At 37.2% G+C, this 20,322-nt stretch overlaps 1 protein-coding gene across 2 annotated transcripts in view; it reads left to right on the top strand.

Moving 5' to 3' along the window:
* Positions 1-20,322, top strand: part of LOC308649233 (heat shock factor protein 2-like) — a 57,983-nt gene that overhangs the window by 15,417 nt on the left and 22,244 nt on the right. The window contains exon 6 of one of the 2 annotated variants that reach the window (XM_081294770.1): positions 5,135-5,491. The exons of the other annotated variant lie outside the window; for it this stretch is intronic. Within the exon in view, the coding sequence (XP_081150896.1) occupies positions 5,135-5,191 (57 nt within the window). The 3' untranslated portion in view covers positions 5,192-5,491. Of the gene's footprint in view, positions 1-5,134; positions 5,492-20,322 lie in introns of those variants that run through there. 2 annotated transcript variants of the gene reach the window in all.

Raw genomic sequence — 20,322 nt, forward strand, 5'->3', positions numbered from 1 at the left:
TAAAATACAAAATGGGGCTGGGGATTTGACTCAGTAGTCAAGCGTCTCTGAGTTCTATCCCCTGTATCCTTCCCCCCCCCCTTGCAAAAAAAGAAAGTAAATGAAATGTCTGATCTGCTTTTAAAAAATGTATTTCACTTTTCTTCAGTATCCCCTCTTTTTTTTTTTTTTTTTTTTTTGGTGGGGGTACTGAGGATTGAACCTGGAATTCTTTATCACTGAACTACAGCCCAGTTCTTTTTTCTTTTCTTTTTGTTATAGTTAGTTATACATGACAGTAGAATGCACTTCCATTCATTGTACACAAATGGAGCACAACTTTTCATTTCTCTGGTTGTATATCATATATAGTCACAACACTTGTGCAATCATACATGTACCTGGGGTAATGATGACCTTTTCAGTCCCAGGTCTTTTTACTTTATTTATTTTTATTTTAAGACTGTGTCTCCCTAAATTATTTAAGCTGGCCTTGAACTTGAGATGTTCCTGCCTCAAGTATATCACCTCAGGTCTACCATCTCAGATTACAGGTATACACCACTGTGCCCAGCTTCTTTAGTCCTTCCTGTCAAGAAAATCAATCTCTTTCATTCATCAGAACATTTATTCTATTTTATGGAATAAACTATTTCCTGATTCTAGAATAAAAAATAAACCACATTAAAATTATTAAACTGAGGTGCACCGGGAGTACACACCTGTAGACAGACTCAGCTACTCAGAAAACTGAGATTGTATATTTAAGGCCAGTCCAGGCAAATTAGTGGGATCCCCCCATCCCAACTTCAAAACAAAGTAAAGAGTGTTTGCCTAACATGTTCAAGGACAGGAGTTCATTCCCTAGTACCAAAAAATTAAAAACAACAACAAAAAAGTGATCATTAAGTAAATTGTTGTGATTCTGTCCTTGGACATCTATAAAAATCTGAGTTTTCTATTCTTTTTTTTTTTTTTTTTTTTTTTTTTTAAAGAGAGTGAGAGAGGGGAGAGAGAGAGAGAGAATTTTTAATATTTATTTTTTAGTTCTCGGCGGACACAACATCTTTGTTGGTATGTGGTGCTGAGGATCGAACCCGGGTCGCAGGCACGCCAGGCGAGCGCGCTACCGCTTGAGCCACATCCCCAGCCCCAGAGTTTTCTATTCTTGTTCCATAATTTTCTGGGGACCTCATGGCTGATGATGATGAGGGATATGGAGGATGGGAGAAGCAGTATGGGGGAAACATTAACCTTTGGTTTTAGATGGTGGTTTTTGTTGTTGTTGTTGTTTGATACCAGGGGTTGAACCAGGGGTACTTAACCACTGCACCACATTTCCCAGCCCTTTTTATATTTTATTTTGAGACAAGTTGCTTAGGGCTTCACTAAGTTGCTGAGGCTGGCTTTGAACTTGCCATCCTCCTACCTCAGCCTCCTCAGTTTCTGGAATTACAAGTGTGCATCACCACGCTCAGTTTATGCTAATATTTATAGTACAACATGGTCATTTGCTTACAATTTGTCTCCCTTCCTAGTATATCATTTATCTGTTATTCCCTTCATGTAGCACATATTAATTATTCAAATTTTATTGAATGAATAAATAAATGCATAATTCATGTGAAAGAAGACATTCAGCTGAGTGTGGTGGCACATGCTTGTCATCCCAGCAATTTAAGAGGCTAAGGCAGGAGAATGGAAGTTCAAGGCCAGACTGGCCATTTAGGGAGACCCTGTCCCAAAATAAAAAATGAAAAGGCTAGGATTGTAGCTCAGTGGTCGATTGCCTGTGGATTCAATTCTTAGTACCTAACCCGTGACCCTATCCACCCCTCCAAAGAAGGCATTCACTTGTCAAGACGTATTTGAGGAGGAAAATATTAACAAGCCATAGTACTCCAAGGATTGAGAAAGGGAAGGTTGATATGATCTGTAGACTGCAGAATGTGGTGTAATAGGATGAGTTGCCTCCGCTCCAGCTTGTCTGTGGTGAAATAGGTTACTAAGGGAGAAACATGGCAGGGAAGGTGGGAAGGTGGCCGGAAGAATCTGTCAGTGAGGGATCAGTGGAATGGGCCATGCAGTGAGGTTAATGGGCAGGAATTGGTATCATGAGGTCAGTTTTTGATGATTCACAGTCACAGGCAGAAGCAGAGTGTTGGAGCCCAGCAACTTCAATTTGGGGCAGACAGGACTGAGAATCTTGGTAGTCTCAGGAGCCCAACAGGGTAGGATTTATTTCAGGTCCCAGAAACAGTGTTGGTGGATGGTGATCATAGGTGTTTCACTCAGTTGTCTGGGGTTGGGATTAACTTGTTCCCTGGATTCAAACATTCCAATGGTAATAACAGCAACCTACAGTAATTTGAAAGCCTCCACTTAGATTGTAATTTAAAACTACACTTTTAGGTTGTTAACATTGAGTCAGTCTGCAGCAAGTTGGAGAGGCAGACCCCAGAAAATATAGGAGCTAGTAGGAGAAGGGGATTTGGTCAGCCTGGACTACAATACGTTTGGAATTATCTTGCATATCAGAATGACTGAAGGAACTTGTCAGATATTTGAGCTCAATCCCCTGATTCACAGGGCTGTGGAGAAACCAAGCTGTCTATCTAACAAGCAAATCAACTAATTGAAGGACTACACTAAGAGAGTCCTTGCTTAAATTTGGGGACACAGTTCTCTGGCTGGAGAATTGCTTCTTGTGAAGGGGCTTCTTTCTGACTTCTACAATCAAAAGTGGCAAAATTGATCTCTGATTAATAGCCATTTTCCCTCAGGGTATTTATGTTTGGAAGCAACATCTTGTTAGACACGATGTACAACTTTATACTCTTGGCTATATAACTACATATCTATCAAAATATTATATTATGCCCCAAATAGCCTTAAATTGTACCTTTTAAGAAAAACAATGCTACGAAATTAGCAACCAACAAAGAACATTCCATTATTGTCCAAAGGAAAAGATTCCTTTCAGGGTGTGTGTGAGGGTGTGTATGTGTATACATTCTTCATCTGTCCTTTCTTCATTATTTTGTTGTTTTTGAAAAGCTAATCATTTGCTCAATGTTAAAATCTAAACTCTGGAAGCTCCATGAAATTATTTAGAAAAAACATTATCTGAGTTCACATTTATTTATTTATTTATTTATTTATACTGGGGATTTGACCCAGGGGTATTTTACCACTGGGCTAAATCCCTGGCCCTTTTTCTTTTTTATTTGGAGACAGGATCTCACTAAGTTGCAAGGGCTGGCCTGAACTTGCAATCCTCCTGCCTAAGCCTGCAGAGTCATTGAGATTACAGGTACAGGCATGTACCTATACATGTACAATGGTACAGGCATGTACCACTGTTCCTGGCTATTTAAAATAATAATAATTAATTATTTAATTTTGCTGTAGTGGAGATTGAGCCCAGTATGCTCTGAGCTACACCCTCAGTCCTTTTTCTTACTTTTTATTTTGAGACAGGGTTTTGTTAAATTGCTGAGGCCAGCCTTGAATTTGTGATACTCCTGTTGAGTAGTTGGGATCGCTGGCGTGCACCACCACACCCGGTTTGGGTTCACTTTTAAATTTAGCAATCCTTTTAGGACCTTAGGTCAGCAGATTCTTTCAGTTATCACAGAGTACTGCTTCAAAAGGATGAAGTCTGTAAATTGCATCGGGGCAGTGGCACACTACTCTAATCCCAGCCACTCTGGAGGCTGAGAAAGAAGGATGCCAAGTTCTAATTGTTCCACCCTGAACAACTTGGTTAGACATCCACTTCAAAAAAAAAAAAAGGTAAATAAATAAGACTACTCAAATTTTAGATGAGATTTAAAGGGACTACTTATGAAAACTAGTTCTAAAAGGTACAATAATCAAATTGTGTTTAAGGTCTATTGGTAGCCTAGTAATTAACCTCGTACCCCCTAGAAGATAAGAACATAGTGGTTTTAGACAGCAATAGGTTCAAATCTTATAGATCACATCTTACTGGCTTTGTGATTGAGTGCCTCAATCTCAGTTTCTTGATTTGTAAAGTGGGAATGGTTTCCGTGTAGCTGGTATCATGTATAATAAAATAATATTCATGGCTAGCTGAAGTGGCACAGGTCTGTAATCCCAGAGACTCAGGAGGCTGAGGCAGGAGGATCACAAGTTCAAGGCCAGTCTCAGCCACTTAGATCCTATCTCGATATAAAAAAATAAAAAGGCTTAGGAATACAGCTCAGTGGTAAAGCAGCCCTGATTCAATCCTTAGTACAGAAAACAATAATGACAACAATAACAACAATAATGTTGTCAGTAGCACATTGGTGCTTGACATTCATTGAGGATCAGATACTGTGTCTTCCTGTTCACATTCTACAGCAGAATTGTAGGAGCAGGCTGCACCATTGTTTGATACTTTCTATGTCTTATTTTACTTTTAAAATATTATGTAACTTTATGGTGCATTAGCACAAAGAAATAATTTCTTTGTTATTCTAAATTTTGAGTGCTTGTTCTTTTGTTAACTCAGCTATTTTAATGAGAAAATTGATAATTTATGTAAGAGAGTTTACCTTTTTGGATATAAAAAGCATTTTTTTTTTTTTTTTTTTACCTACCAGGAATAGAGTCTCCTGAGCGTTTGCTTGTTGTGGTATGAGGACATTAACCAGCAGTGTTTATTTAAAATACCTGGCAAATTTCCTTGAACTTCCCATTTTGATTAGACAGGAGACATAACACAAATGGTTTGTTTTGATACCCTGGATGTCTACATCTTTAAAATACAGGTTCTGAACGGAAAAATTCCCTGGTTCTCTTTTATGACTGCCATATGAGTGTTGTGTTTTAAAATTATTCCTCTCTAGTGTTCCATAACATCATTTTCTTAGACTTCCATCTAAAGACTGATTTATGTATGTAAAGATCGCATTGATTTCCATCTACCTTAATTATAAATATAATATTCATAAATTTCTAAGCATAATAAAGGCTCAGGAAAAATGCGATATTGACAATAGAAGTTTCATGAAATGTCCTTGAAGTTTCCTTTCTACAAACAATGTAACCTCAAATCATAGATATGAGATATTTCGTTAGTCCAAAATGACCAAGTCACTCCCTAGTTGGACATTCTGTGCTTCACAAAATGCATTCTCTCTTTCAGAACTTTAGAAATAATGCAACATTTTGGAAGGACAATCTTACCTTTTACAGTACCTGATGGAAGGACTAAGTAGGCAGAAGAGAACCCCATGAAAAGCTGATGGTGATTGATGAGTGACTCATGTATGTGAAAGTTTGAAAAATATAAAGCTACTATGAGCACTAGAGGAAAAAGCTAAAACCTAGAAGCTGATTCCATTATTTTTTCCATGCCTCATTAAATAAGTTACACATTTTTTTCAAATAAGCAAATAAGCACTTTGATGTCACTGATGTGTTAAATATTTGTTAAGTGCCCAGAAAACAGTTAGGTAATGTGAGAATTTAATAGCTATAATTAAAACAAATGTACCGTGAATACTGACTTAAATCCTTTTTAAACATATGGGGATGGAAATAAATTAAAGAAAAGGGCTGGGGATGTAGCTAAGTGGTAGAGTGTTTGTCAAGAAATGCAACGTCCTGGGTTGGGACTGTAGCTGAGTGGTAGAGTGCTTGCCTAGCATACATGAGGCACTAGGTTTGATCCCCAGCACCACATAAATATAAACAAATAAAATAAAAAAAAAAGAAAATGCAAGGTCTTGGGTTTGATCTTAAGTACTGCCACAAATGAGTGTGTATGTGTAAGTGTGTGTGTGTCTGTGTCTGTTTACCTATATAAAACAAAGGACTCCCACCCATAGAAACCTATATTGTCTTCCCAAAAGATATGGTCATGAAAGATTTCTATGTTGAGTTACTAGCACTAAACTAAAACTAAACATTCATCTACCCATTTCTTTTTATTGTCCCCAGTACTGTGGAACTCTACCAGGGTTGCTCTACCACTGAGCTACAACCTCAGGCCTATTTATTTATGGTACTGGGGATTGAACTCAGGGGCACTTGACCACTGAGCCACATCCCCAGCATTATTTTGTATTTTATTTAGAGACAAGGTCTCACTGAGTTGCTTAGCACCTTGTGGTTGCTGAGGCTGGCTTTGAACTTAGGAACCTCCTGTCTCAGCCTCCAGAGCCACTGGGATTACAGGTGTGAACCACTGTGCCTGACCCCCTTTTATTTTTTATTTTAAATATTTGTACATTCTTGATAAATTGCAACCTTCCTGCCTCAGGGTGTACTACTGTGCCTGGCCCATTCTTCAAAGTAGATTGTCAGTCAGTTATCAAAATTTTACGAAATTATTGATATTTTTTTATGATAACTTATGTTTTTTCCTCAAATGGAAGTTAGGTAAGAGAAAATAATTGTAAACCACAGCAGAGAAGAATTTTAAGTTAGAATTTAGGTTCTTCAATGAGATGATATTTCATTTCTGGATTTGTTCATTGAATATATACATATTCATATTTATATATACACATTCATATTTACATGTGTATTCATACACACAATTTTTTTTCCCTCAGTACTGAGGATTGAACCTAGAGGCACTCTACCACTGAGCTACATCCCCAACCCTGCTAAATTGATAAGGCTGACCTTGAATTTGCTATCTTCCTGCCTCAGACTCCTGAGTATCTGGAATTACAGGTGTGCACCACCTCAAACTAATATGTAAGGAATACTTACTTTATGTTCAGTGCTCTGAAAGGTATAGGGGGCTAAGATGATGGGCAAAGTAAACAAGAACTGTATTCTCATGGAGCATCCACTGTAGTATTAGAGAAGCAGAATAAATAAGTAGATGTATAGGCGAGCAACAATATTTCAGAAACTTAAACTGTACAGATTGAAGTAACATGGAGACTCTTTCTTCTTTGTTTATTGCTTTTTGCCCCTGGAATGCTTTCAATTTAAATTTATTGGCTAAATGCATCTATTCCTAAAACTGTAGGTAAGAGAAAAAAGAGAAAAAAGAGATAACGTAAAAATTAAAATGTCATCAATCTGGCTTTAAGAGCAAAAGGAAATAGATACTTGGCTGAAGATTAAGTAAGAAAACAGTGGAGAAATTTTCAACAGTTACAGATTTAGCCAGCAGTTATGCCTGGACTAAGACTGTAAACAATTTGTACTTTTAAGTTCTCCAAATTCTGTCATTAACTAATCATATTTTACAATTAAAGCATTGCCAAATCCATGCCCTTGAAGGTTTTTCTAAGCTTTCCCCCCTTTTTTTCTCGGTCCTTATCATTATTTAAATTTTATTTTTGTACTTTTTGAAGTTTTTATTTTATATTTATTTTTCCCTATTAGTCCAATTTGACCTCCTGTTCCCCCTGTTGGAGTTAATAGAAGCATGTTTTGGCAGATTATTTGGCCTATTTTCAGTCCAAAGCCCTCTCCACACCCCCACCCCATCTGGGGAATTGAGGATCATATCCATTGCCTTGAGCATGCTGGGCAAGTACTCTATCAGTGAACATAGGCTCTCAGCCCTATTTTTGCAATTTTACATTAAGATAGCATCTCAAGGGGCTGGGTGAGCTAGTGTATGCCTGTAATCCCAGTGGCTTGGGAGGGTGAGGCGGGAGGATTGGAAGTTCAAAGCCAGCTTCAGCAATTTAGGGAGGCCCTTTCTGAAAAAAAAAAAAAAAAAAAAAAAAATTTTTTTTTTTTTTTTTTTTTAATGGTTGGGGAAGTTGCTCAGTGTTTAAGAGATCCTCTATTCAATTCCTGGAAGATAACAACAACAACAAAAGAGAGAAAAAGATAGGTTCTCATTGAGTTTCTGTGGGGGGCTCAAACTTTGAATTCTCCTGCCTCAGCCTTCAGAATTGTTGGGATTAGAAATGTCCATCATCGGGCCTGGTTAGAATTCTTATCAACATTTTCAAGCACATTTTTCGTTATGTTCTTACAGATATATAATACAATAGAGGTCTAGAGAATATATCAGCTAGGACCAAATAAAACACAAAAGATGGTTAAATTTAGTAGATTATGATTTATAGGCTGTTTCCATTAGAGTGATTTATTTTGTTAACATCATGTCTAATAACTTACTGAACACACATGGAAATGTTTTGGAAATAAGTTCAGTAAGCATTAGGAGTAAATATGGAATGCTTTATTTTGTCCATTATTGACTCTAGGGTCCATTGTGTTTTTTGTTTGGTTTTGGTATTGGGTATTGAACCCAGAAGTGGTTATTCTTCTGAGCTGTATTCCAAGTTCTTTTTAAACTTTTATTTTGAGACAGGGTCTCACTAAGTTGTCTCGGCTGGCTTGATTTGCAGTTATTTCACCTTAGCCTCTGGAGTAGCTGGAATTTCAAGTGTGCATCCTTGCACTCAGCTTCTTTCAGTTTTCTTAAGAGAAAAAGCCAGAGACAGAACAGTTTTGATAAGGTATACCTTTGTTCCAATAGGAGGAAGGAAACAATATATGAATTGATTTGCGTTAAAGACCAGGAGACGGTAGGTAGGACTGTGACAGCACTGGTTGATGCTGAGAATTAGGTGGATGGGTATAAGTTGTGGGGAAGATCTCACTTTTATCTTCTTTGTTGAATTTTGAATCATGGGAATGTTTTAACTTTTGAAAAACAAGCATGCAAAACATTAGAAATAAAGTCACCTTTATTAGCCATAAATTAAACCATTAGTGTGTACTTAAAACTTAAGACTCAAATTATCTTCTAAAGTGCAGACCTTAAAACTTAATTTTATAGCATGAGATAGAACCGTTAATACATAAATCTTGACTGACATTTCCTAAGGCTCTTGAAGAGAACTTCTCATCCTGTATGTTTGACTTTAGAGTGTCTCACCTGATTTTCCTTTAGGAGTTAATAATTCAAAACGATGAAATTTGTGTAACTGTAAAGGTAGAAAACACCCCTTTATATTTCGAATCATTTCCAGATTTTGGGTCTTGCCAAGATTGTACCCATCTCAAGGGGATAACATGCGATTCTCAATCAGCAGGCTCCATCATTAGGAGCTCATGATGGTTCCCAAGTGCATTCATTTCTACCCAGGACACTGTTACCTGAGGACACACAGAAGGTGTCTGGATATGTGTAGCAGGAGTCAGACATTTTACTTGCTCCTATCATGACCCTATACTTACGTAGGAGACCAACGTTCCACATTCCCACAATACTACGTGCCCCACCTCCACATAGCAGGGCTACATGCAGGATTTGGAGAGAAACTGAGGAGATAATATCATGGAGCGATTCTGGTAGTGGGAGAGAAGCAGGCAGCAGAGAAAAGGAATGAATGGGTGGTGCACCGTTTTCCTTAAAGCTGGAGGATCTGAATGAATGAAAAGTATGTTCTTCCACTTACTCCACATTTTTTTGTGTGTCAGCTCTGTTTAAATCTGATGTCCCAGGGACAAGCAAAAGAGTCATAGTTTATCTAAGAGAGACAAAAATCTGACGACAGGATATCATTCTCACTTGATGCTGGATTTGTTGACATTTGAGACAAAGCCCTGGAACTTATATCTAAATAGAAGTGTCACCATATTTTAATTTAACTGATAAAGTTATGGTCAGGGTGGAAATGCCGTCTGTGTGGTTGAAACTACAGGCTGTTTCCCAGGAAGTTTGTCTTCTAAACTTTGATGATCTTGTTTGGAAGAAATAAAACAGGCCCTGAGAGGAGAGTGAAGATTCACACACCAAGTGAGGTGGGGAAGGAACGCAGGCTCTGGACACTCCAAAAACCACAATTTTTTTTTTTTTTTTTTTTTTTTTTTTTTTTTTTTTTTTTTTTTTTTGTGAAACAATGTGCTTTGAGGAAAAAACAATGATATTAGGCAAATCCAGTGACTCATATTGCCTCAACAATCTTATTATGTATAGATCTACTTATATAATGTTGCCTTTAAAAATGAGAGAGAAGCCACCAGGGGTGGTAGCACACACCTGTAATCCCAGCAACTCTGGAGGCTGAGGCAGGAGGATGGCACGTTCAAAGCCAGCCTCAACAACTCAGCTAGGCACTGAGCAACTTAGCAAAATTCTGTCTCAAAATGAAAAATAAAAAGGGCTGAGGCTGTGGTTGTGGCTCAGTGGTTAAGTGCCCCTGAGTTCAATACCTGATACAAAAGTTGGGAGGAGGGAAAAACAGCCCCCCCAAAAAAAAAAAATTAAAAAGAAAAAACTCTCAACATATCTTTAATTTTTGCTCAGAAGTATATAAGTGATATTTCATTTTATTTCCACTGAAATAACATGTGCTTCATTTACTTACATACTTCAGATTTTATGAAGGCTATTAGGACAAAAGTCTTCACCTTTTGGGATCTTCTCTCTGGTGAAAATTCTACCTCTGGAGACAATGGAGTAGTTACTTATCAAACACAGAGTTGGCTTAATCCCACACTAATCATGCTTCCCAGTGTGGTAACCAGATGAGGAAGTGATGTCAGTGTGGTGTGAGAGGACATGCAAATCTGTGGTTAGGTCTGCAGATAGCCTTGTGGAGTTCAGGTGCCCAATTTCCAGTATTTGTTTTCCGTACCCTTCTGACATCTTCTTGTCTAGAATATGAGGCATTTACTGATTCTACTTCTGGGAATACATTTGGAGATCCCACCCGGAAATGACAAAAGTTCACAAAGATAATTAGGGGACTGAAGTTGACTGCTAGACACTTTGTCAATGGATTCTGTTTGGAAGCAAATCTTGTACTAGAATTAAGGCTGCTATGTTCTGTATATAATAAGATAAAGACTCATTGAGCTGAAAGGAACTTTTAAACCTAGTTTAAAACATTTTGTAGATGAAGAAAAGAAAACTTGGTCTAAGTAATTATGTCACTGTGAAATTTAAGCCTTTAGTTTAAATCCTACATTTTGTATCTACTTACGCAATGGCTTGCCATGTTTGCTTTTTTGTTTGCTTTTTTGGTGGTATGGGGGATTAAACATGGGCACTGTGCCATTGATTTATAACCCCAGTTCCCTGCCCTGTTCTTGGTACGAGGGATAAAACCCAGGGGTGCTTAACCACTGAGCCACATCCCCAGCCCTTTTTATATTTTACTTTGAGAAAGGTTTCATTAAGTAGCTTAGGACCTTGCTAAATTGCTGAGGCTGACTTTGAACTTACCATCCTCCTGCCTCAGGCTCTGGAGCCCCTGCGATTACAGGCATGCACCAACGCACCGGGCTCCTTTTTATTTTTTATTTTGAGTTGCCATCACAATCATAATCAGTTAAGTTCCTCTAAAAAGGGAGGAAAAGAGAAGTTGAATAATGAGAACATCATCCTGTACATGGGGTACCGGTGCTGCTCCAGCACCCCAGGAGGCAAAGGGTTTTGAGATTTCCAGTGCTCCCTTCCTTGTTTATTCCTACAGCAAACATTCATAGCCTATGTCAAGTTGAGACTCTCTCTTTTTTCTTAACAACTTGAAAAGACTGAACATGCCATCACAAATCTGACTGCTTAAAGTGCTGAATGTAGATAGGCTTAGAATTTCCCCTGAGCTATGGCAGGATAAGGTATTTTTTGACTTCACATGACAAGGGCTAATGATAGTTTTCTTTCTTGACTCATCTTTTGAACATTACCAACATTTTAACCCCAGATTACAACTTTATTTTACCACAAGTTCAAGCACTATGAATAAGAACTGCAGAGGCAAGGGCAGAAAAAGCCACAGATATGGTTCTGGCTTGTGATGTCCTAGATTTCCCTTAAGCATATTAACTATTGCAAGATAAAGGTCAGCAAAATTGAAGAGAGGAACCACAAAATTGCTGGATTTCAACTCTCATCATGACTTTGAAGGAATGGGGGGAAAATAATATATGTCCATTATTATTTTAGTGGTAGATTTTATTTCACTTCGTTTCTGAACAGCACAAAAGTTCTGCTGAATGCTATCAATAGTTACTCCATACTTTCCTTATCATACTGTTTATAACATTTTATTGATTAATCATATGATTAATATTTTATTCTTTTTTCTCTCTATAAATCATCTGAGGGAGGGAACTATGATGCTATTGTTCAGTTGTATATTCCCAATAAAATTAAAATATGGTACCCTTCCTCAAAAATAACTAAGAATTTCAAGACAACAGGGTACATGCCTGTGACTCTGGTGCTGCTGGTGTGTAATAAGCACTCAATAAGAATCTATTCACTGAGTGACTTAGTATTCTGAATGAATGCATCTTTTGTTCTGAAGACTAAAAATTGTATACTACTGATGATATTAGAGCTATACTACCAGATGCTTTTTCAATAACCACTGTCAAATCTTCCTACCTTTAGTAATAATATTTAATAATAGAGCTGATGGTTTGCAACTGGCTTGGCTACTGTTTCCAGTTACTTTGGCTGCATTGAATTTAAACCTTGAAAGACCCAGATTAATATATATCCTCCTTCTCCTCCTCCTCCTCCTTCTTCCTCTAATTCAGGGGTAATTTACAACTGAGCTACATCCCCAGTCGTTTTAGTTTTTATTTTGAGACAGGGTCTTGCTAAATTGCTGAGGGTGGCCTTGCTCTTTCCTCAGCCTCTGGAGTATCTGAAATTACAGGAGTGCACTATTGCAAGTGGCGTGACTACTGTCTTCCAATTACTTTGGCTGCATTGAATTTAAACCCTGAAAGACCCAAATTAATATACAAAGAAATATAAATCTACATCTTTTAAAAATTATTGTTATAGATACAGTGCCTTAGTTATATTAAAATAATACAGAATAAGAAAGCACAGTTGCAAAACTACTCTGCTTTGTATCTGGGAAGTTTCAAACCACTGATGTAGACCAGACTACCTTAGAAAGAATAATAGCTTGAAGCTGAAATTTACTCAGTACTTCACAAATCAATGACAAATAAGTTTCTCCACTCAGTCCCCTACAAAGTATTTTTCCTTAATTGGAGGGATACACTTGAACTTTTCCAGAAATGACCTGATTCTGGAGCTGTCAGAGGAAACTTCTTTGGAAATTACCACATCCATCTGTAGTAATAGGCTAGCCTGGTTCATGTAGGAAAATGAATTTTTAAAAATAAGCTTCATCTTCATTCTTTTGCTGGAAACACCAAGTAATTTAATAACAGAGCCGATGGTTTGCCTGAGTTAAATCCTATAGGACTTTGTTTTCTCCAGTCAAGTTTCTCATCACATGTCAGTCCCAAGAACCTTTAGATGTGTTCCATGCTATTTTTTTCATCCTTCATATGACTAATTATTATTTTCCTTCCTCATTTTTCTTTAAAATGTGTCATGGGAGTGGAAACTATGTGGATATTCTAAAACTCAGCCTGCCCTCAGAAGCCTGATAGAAAGAGAACAATCTTTGGAGAAGGAAATTTGTATTTGAATCTCACTTTTACCACTTTTTTTTCCCTGTGTTCTTTTGAAAATTTATTTAATCTCTCAGGATCTCAGTTTATTTTCTATAAAGTGGAGAGGATGCTTCCCTGGCAATGTTTGTTTTAAGGTGCATGGTGGGGTTGGTGCAATAGCTTAGCGGTAGAACAACTGCCTAGCATGTGTGAGGCCCTGGATTCCACCCCCAGCACTGCAAACAAATAAATGGATATAAATAGAAAGATTCCTGATGATAGAGGCAAGTCGAATGATACCTGATAACTATTTAATACTTGGTAGATGTTATGATGGTGGTGAAGAAGTCTCATTTTTATGTATAAGTTTTATAAAGTATTTTTTTCTCATTTTCAAAGTAATACACACTCATCATAGAAGAATGCTTTTAAAAACACACACACAGCACACGCTATCTAGATGTCACATAGTCATTAGCATGTTAAAAAATAAAAAAGGCAAAGGAGATTTATAGAGAGATTCTTAAACATTCAGCCTTTGACTTTTTATTTTCCATATTTTTGTGGTATTGGAGATTGAACCCAGAACCTTGCATGCCAGGCTACTGCTTTACCACTGAGCTACCCCAAGCCCTTTTTCAAAAATTTTATGTTAAGACAGGATCTTGCACAATTGCTCAGGCTGACCTTGAACTTGCCATCCTCCTGCCTCAGCTTCCAGAGTAACTGGAATTATAAGAGTGTGCCACTGCACCTGGTGTCTTTTGACTTCTTGAGGCAAAAGAGTTTTGGAATTCAAAACAATTGCTAAAGAGAGAAAAGATGTGGCTATAGCAACTCTGGCTGCTTTATTGAAATGAGTAGAGAATAACTTCTATTTGTTCAGGTCCAGACAGAGGCTTTGGGTCATAGAAACACAGATGAGCTGTTGGACCAGGTAAGAAATGTAGTTACTCACCCTTTAATAGTTTGCAAATTGAGTACAATGAACATTGTTACACTCACATGTATTATTTTATATCATGAGTTAACTCCTTATAGTTTAATGTTTGACAGTGAAAAGCACAAGAATGAGAAGTTTGCTGGGCATACTGTTCATCCGAACTGCTCTTTAATGTAAACTTTCATTCCTAGCAAAATAACAGAAGTCATAAGAGAGAAGCATCGATGACTTGAAGAGGAAACAGACCTTACCAGTAAGTCTGAAAGGACAAGGAATAGCTGGGACCCCAGCTGTGCACCCTCATCCCCTGCAGTAGTGGATTCTAATTTGACTGTAAGAGCCTCTAAGCTACATGCTTTCCAGGAAGGAAAGCACTGCCACAGCTAACTGTGGAGAACAGAGGACACTTTCCTAAAGAGATCTGGAAAGCTCTGAGTCACAAGAATTAGTCAGAGCCTCAGCATTGATGCAAGCATTGATTTGGGCACATTGGTAACCTGTTCTGTAGGTCTTTATGGAAAGTGACTTAATGATATGTTGCCACCTGCTATTTGGGGGATCTATCCAGTGTTGAACAATTTATATGCAACATATTGACCAGGTTAATTTTATTCTTTCTCCATACTAGAGATTGAATCCAGCAGCACCTTGTCCTTGAACTACACTCCCAGCCCTTTTATTATTGTTATTATTATTTATGATGAGGCAGGGTCTTACGAAATGGCAGATACTTGTGATCCTCCTGGCTCAGCCTCCTGGGTTGCTGGCAGGTTAAACTTAAGTTTGTTTTTTTGTTTGTGTGATGATTAGTAGTGACAGTAATTTTATTTTAGTCACCATCACCCACATTATGTTGTATTAACAGTGACAGCAACTATTACTAGCCTTAATCTGAAGCAGGGCTTAACAATATGGAAACCGTATACATATTGGAAAGGAACTAATAACGTAATGATAATCTAACAGATAATTTAACAGTGTTAATTGATAAAACTCTGTCCTACTGACTGATTACCTAGCTGAAAGGAGAACAATACAACAATAAAGAACCAAACTGGACAGCTCAACTCAAGTTACTGAATAATTTTTTTGCTTTCTAAATCCAAAATTTGAGTGAAAATATTATGACTGCTTCCACACTGTATTTGAAAAATGAAATCTGATTTGGTAAAGCAGCAATTTTTTCCATATATCCAGCTTCAAATCAAAGAATTGCATGTGATCAAATCAGCATTATATCAAAAGAATGACCAGAACATGATCACATATTCCAACTCTCTGGTCTTTTTGTTTGTTTGTTTCATTTTGTTTTTATTTTTAAAACAATCTAGGGTTTGGGGTGAGAGGTAGAGACTAGATAGTTGGTGTGTTTCATGTGCTTCATTGAAGGGATTTATTAACCAGCCCAGAGGCCCTGAGAGCAGGAAATTACTGGTGGATATTAAAGTTGTAACACTGGATGGGACCACCAAAAGAGTAGAGGTTGGAGAGAAGAGCAACCAGTGAAGGAGACCAACAAGTGAAGAATGAGTGTGGGTGGTGGAAACCAGGTGAAAAAAATAAAACAAAAAACAGTGTTTGCCAGGAGGAAATTGCTCACTGGGTGAAATACTGTGGACAGGGCAAGAAAGATTAGGAGGGGGGATTGGCCGCTGATGCTTACTCCTCTTCTTTATGTGTGTGTGTGTGTGTGTATGTACACACACATATATATAAAGAAGAATACACACACATACACACACATTCTTCTTAGTTGTAAATATTTGCTACTTTGTTATGTGGTGCTGAACGTTGAACCCAGTGCCTCACACATGCTAGGCAAGCGCTCTACCACTGAGCTGCAATCCTAGCCCCCTGATTCTTATTCTTGAAATGCTCATTTAACCCATTTTCAGGTGAGGAAAGAAAATCCTAGAGAAGAGAAACAACTCCCCTGAGGCTCTCTGTTCTTATAGTTGTCAAAATTTAGAACTATTTCAAGCCAGATGCAGTGGTGCATGCCCGTAATCCCAGCAGCTTGGGAAGCTGAGGCAGGAGGACTGCAAATCCAAATCCAGCTTCAGCAAAAGCGAGGCCCTAAGCATCTCAATGACACCCGGTCTCTAAATAAAATACAAAACAGGGCTGAGGAGGTGGATCAGTGGTCATGTGCCCTGAGTTTAATCCCTGGTACATGCCCCCCACCCCCCAAAAAATTTAGAGTTATCTTATACCTTGAAAATGACTCAACCTACTGTCAAGTACTATATACTTTAACTTTTAAGAATATATTTCACATTTTTGCTTTGCCACATGTTGTACTGCACTTTTTTTCACTCTCCTTAGTATTCCCTTTTATTATATTCCAGAGGACTTTGAAACCTGATAAAGATGATGGGCAACAGCATAATTAAATGAACAATGTGGGAGCCCTCTGAGGGTTGAGCCATAAAAAGGAACTGTAGTGATTTATTGCTCCACAGAGTTTGTTCTCATAGATTCATTGTGTATCTTACCATGTAGTGTTCAGAAATCACTACCAGTAAAAGTTAGGATATAATCTGTGGTTGACCTTTCATAAAGATAATGACAGATAAAACAATGTGGTCTTGAATTCTTTGCTAGTTAAAATAGTCATAATTTGTAAACATAAACCAACTAAACTTGACTTTATTGTTTTAGGCAAAAAAAAAAAAGTCTTATTTATTTTATTTTGGAGTGTTCCCTGTATTTTTTTCTGAAATAGAACTGCTAGTTAAATGAGAGCTCAGGGAGAGTTGGCTTTCCAAGGGAGAATTAGAAAGCCTTTTAAAGAGTTCAAGAAAGCATTTGCTACTTTGGATCAAGCAGTGTTTGTTGTCTGTTAGAAGTACATTTATTCTCTCGTTTGTTGTTGAATGTTTTCCTTTTTTATTGAATTGTGAGGATGTGACCACAGAGGATTTTTGCTGGGCAGGGAGGAGAGCTTCCAAATATAATTCAACAGATTTTTTTTTCAGCCTTTATAAGAGAATATGAGTCTGTTTTATTTATTATTTATTTTATCACAGTAGTTGAAAATTCTTCAACAGATTAATTGTCTCCACCTCGAACTAGAATCAGTTGCCTACTGATTTGCCTGGATGATGTTCTCAATTCTGGTTTATTTTTCATTCCACTGGGCAAACATCTGCAGGGCATTCTTGATGGCATCATAGTGATTACTGAGCTCTACCCTCTTAGAAATACAACCAGTTTTCAACTCATGAAAGTCTATAAAAGCCACTTTTTTAGAAGTCTCTAAACTTTGGAACTATTCAATGATACTCTATTTTTGCCAGCAATAAACAATATATATTTTTTTAATGTAAAGGGCAAGGTATTGAACAGGCACTTCACAGAAGAAGAAATACAATCAATCAATAAATATATGAAAAAAATGTTCAACTTCACTAGTAATGAGAGAAATGCAAATCAAAACTACTCTAAGATTTCAACTCCCTTCAATCAGAATGGCAATCATCAAGAATATAAGCAACAATAAATGTTGGCGAGGATATGGGGGAAAAAGGTACACTTATACATTGCTGGTGGCACTGCAAATTGGTGCAGCCAGTCTGAAAAGCAGTATGAAAATTCCTTGGAAAACTGGGATTGGAAGCACCATTTGACACAGCTATCCCACTCATTGGTTTATATCTAAAGGACTTAAAATTTTTCAGTATACTAAAAATTCATTAAATTTCATTTAAATTAATACAGTTTAACAAAGTCAATTTAAATAACATTTAATATAGATTAAATCATTTAATATTAACGATATAATATAATAAAAATATTAATAAAATTAATTTTAATAAAAATCCTCTTAGTGGTTTTAGAAACTACAGGTGTCAGAAATATTAGCTATATATTCTACTTTTGTCTGCTCTCTCATTTTGCCTATCTTAAGCTAGAAACTTTTGTTTATCTTTTAATTTACCAAGATAAAAATGGGAAGACAAAACACCCAGTAGCTACACACATCAGCATTTCCTTTGTTTTTTCTAAATTTTGCCTTAACATTTACATTGTTTTATCCAGTATCCAGGTATTTTCTTATGTTTTTATGTTAAAAGCATATGCCATTTGATTTCAATCTCTTTTCAAATACATATATCTAAATCCCTGTTGCTTCTGCCATACTCACCAGATGACTATTATAGTATTTTAATTTAATTCCATCTTGATTTTTGCTTTAATCTAACAATTATTTGGAATTGTTTCTATGGCCCTAATTTCATTGTATATGGAATTTTTTTTTTTTTTTTTTGAGGAGTCAAAATTCTTCTAATTTTAGATGCACAAGGAATTGCAGCCTGTGTGATAACACCTTTACGGAATTGGCTGGCGTTTTCATTGTGGTGTAGGGCATGGTAAATTTTGGTGGCTGTAGCCTGTGTGTTTGAACATGATATGTAGTTTTGTGTGCATGGTACAACTTCTTGGTATAGCTACTCAGTCAAGCTTCTTAAGTGCATTACACAGCTCTTCTCTATCCATCCCTGCTTGTTGGTGGTTCCTTGTTTGGGTTCTGAGAGAGGGATGTTCAGTTTATGCCTTTTATTCTGCATGGTTTCCCGTGTTTTTGCTCTATATACCCCACTGTGTGGTACCCTAGATAACTATCTTATTGTTGTCCTGTGCTCTTTGATCCCTGGTATGTAATACTGAAAGCATGAAGCAGCCTGTTACCTCTCAGCTTCTGCAAGTGAACTGTTTTCTTGCACGTTCTATATTTGCTTTTGTCTTTTCAACTTGATCTACTCTTTCATAATCTATTTTTGTGTTCAGTCCTTGAAATTCTCATTCTTATTTTGGATCACTGAGCATTTCAAATGTTCTTTTCTAATTTCTATGAGGATTTGGTGGTAGAAGGAGAAAGAGAGGTGAAACATGCTCATTTTCAGCCTTTAAGATTGAACTTCAAATCTTAGTGTAGTTTTGATTTTCACTTCTCTAAGTGCTAGTGATAATGAGCATATTTGCATATATTTGTTGATTAATTTTATATCATCTTGGGAGAAGTGTCTGTTCATGTCCGTGGCCCGTTTATTGAATGGGTTATTTTATTTTATTTATTTATTTATTTGTTTGTGTGTGTGTGTGTGTGTGTGTGTGTGTGTGTGTGTTATTCAGATTTGTGAGTTCTTTCTATGCCCTAGAGATTAGTGCTCTATCTGATGTGTGATGGGGCAAAAATTTTCTCCCAAGATGTAGGATCTCTATTCACCTCCCAGATTGTTTGTTTTGTGGAGAAGAAACTTTTTTAGTTTGAATCTATCTCATTTATTGATACTTGATTTTAATTCTTGTGCTATAGGAGTCTTATTAAGGAATTTTGGGACTAATCCCATATGATTGGAATTAGGGCCTACTTTTTCTTCTGTTACATGAAGCTCTCTGGTTTTATTCCTAGGTCCTTGATTCATTTGAGTGGAGTTTTGTGCATGGTGAGAGAGAGGGGTTTAATTGCACCTCACTCCAGTTAGAATGTCAGCGATTGTTGAAAATGGCAGCTATGATGAAGACAACAACGATAAGTGTTGGTGAGGATTTCAGGAAAAATGTACACTCCTACACTGTCGGTGGGACTGTAGATTGGTGGAGCCAATATGGAGAGCAGTTTGGAGATTCCTTGGAAATTTGGGAATAGAACCACCATTTGACCTAGCTATCCCTCTTTTTGGTCTATACCCAAAGGACTTAAAAACTGCATAGTACAGGGACACAGCCACGTCAATGTTTATAGCAGCAAAATTCACATTAGCTAAATTGTGGAAACAACTTAGTAGATGAATGCATAAAAAATGTGGCATTTATACACAATTAATATTACTCAGATACTTACCCTCTCGCTCAGTCCAGGAGACAGACGCTAGTGCCCTTCACTACCTCTGTCAGAGCCTGGTTCCGACAGCTGGTGCCTCGGAGAGGACAGGCTGATCCTGCCTGCCTCCCATGTACCCTTTGTCACAGGGGGCGACATTAATGTGAGACCAAATAAAATCCAGTCATAGACATTAATAGAA

This window comes from Spermophilus citellus (assembly GCF_964194105.1).
Source record: "Spermophilus citellus genome assembly, chromosome: 5".
NCBI classification, from domain to species: Eukaryota; Metazoa; Chordata; class Mammalia; order Rodentia; family Sciuridae; genus Spermophilus; species Spermophilus citellus.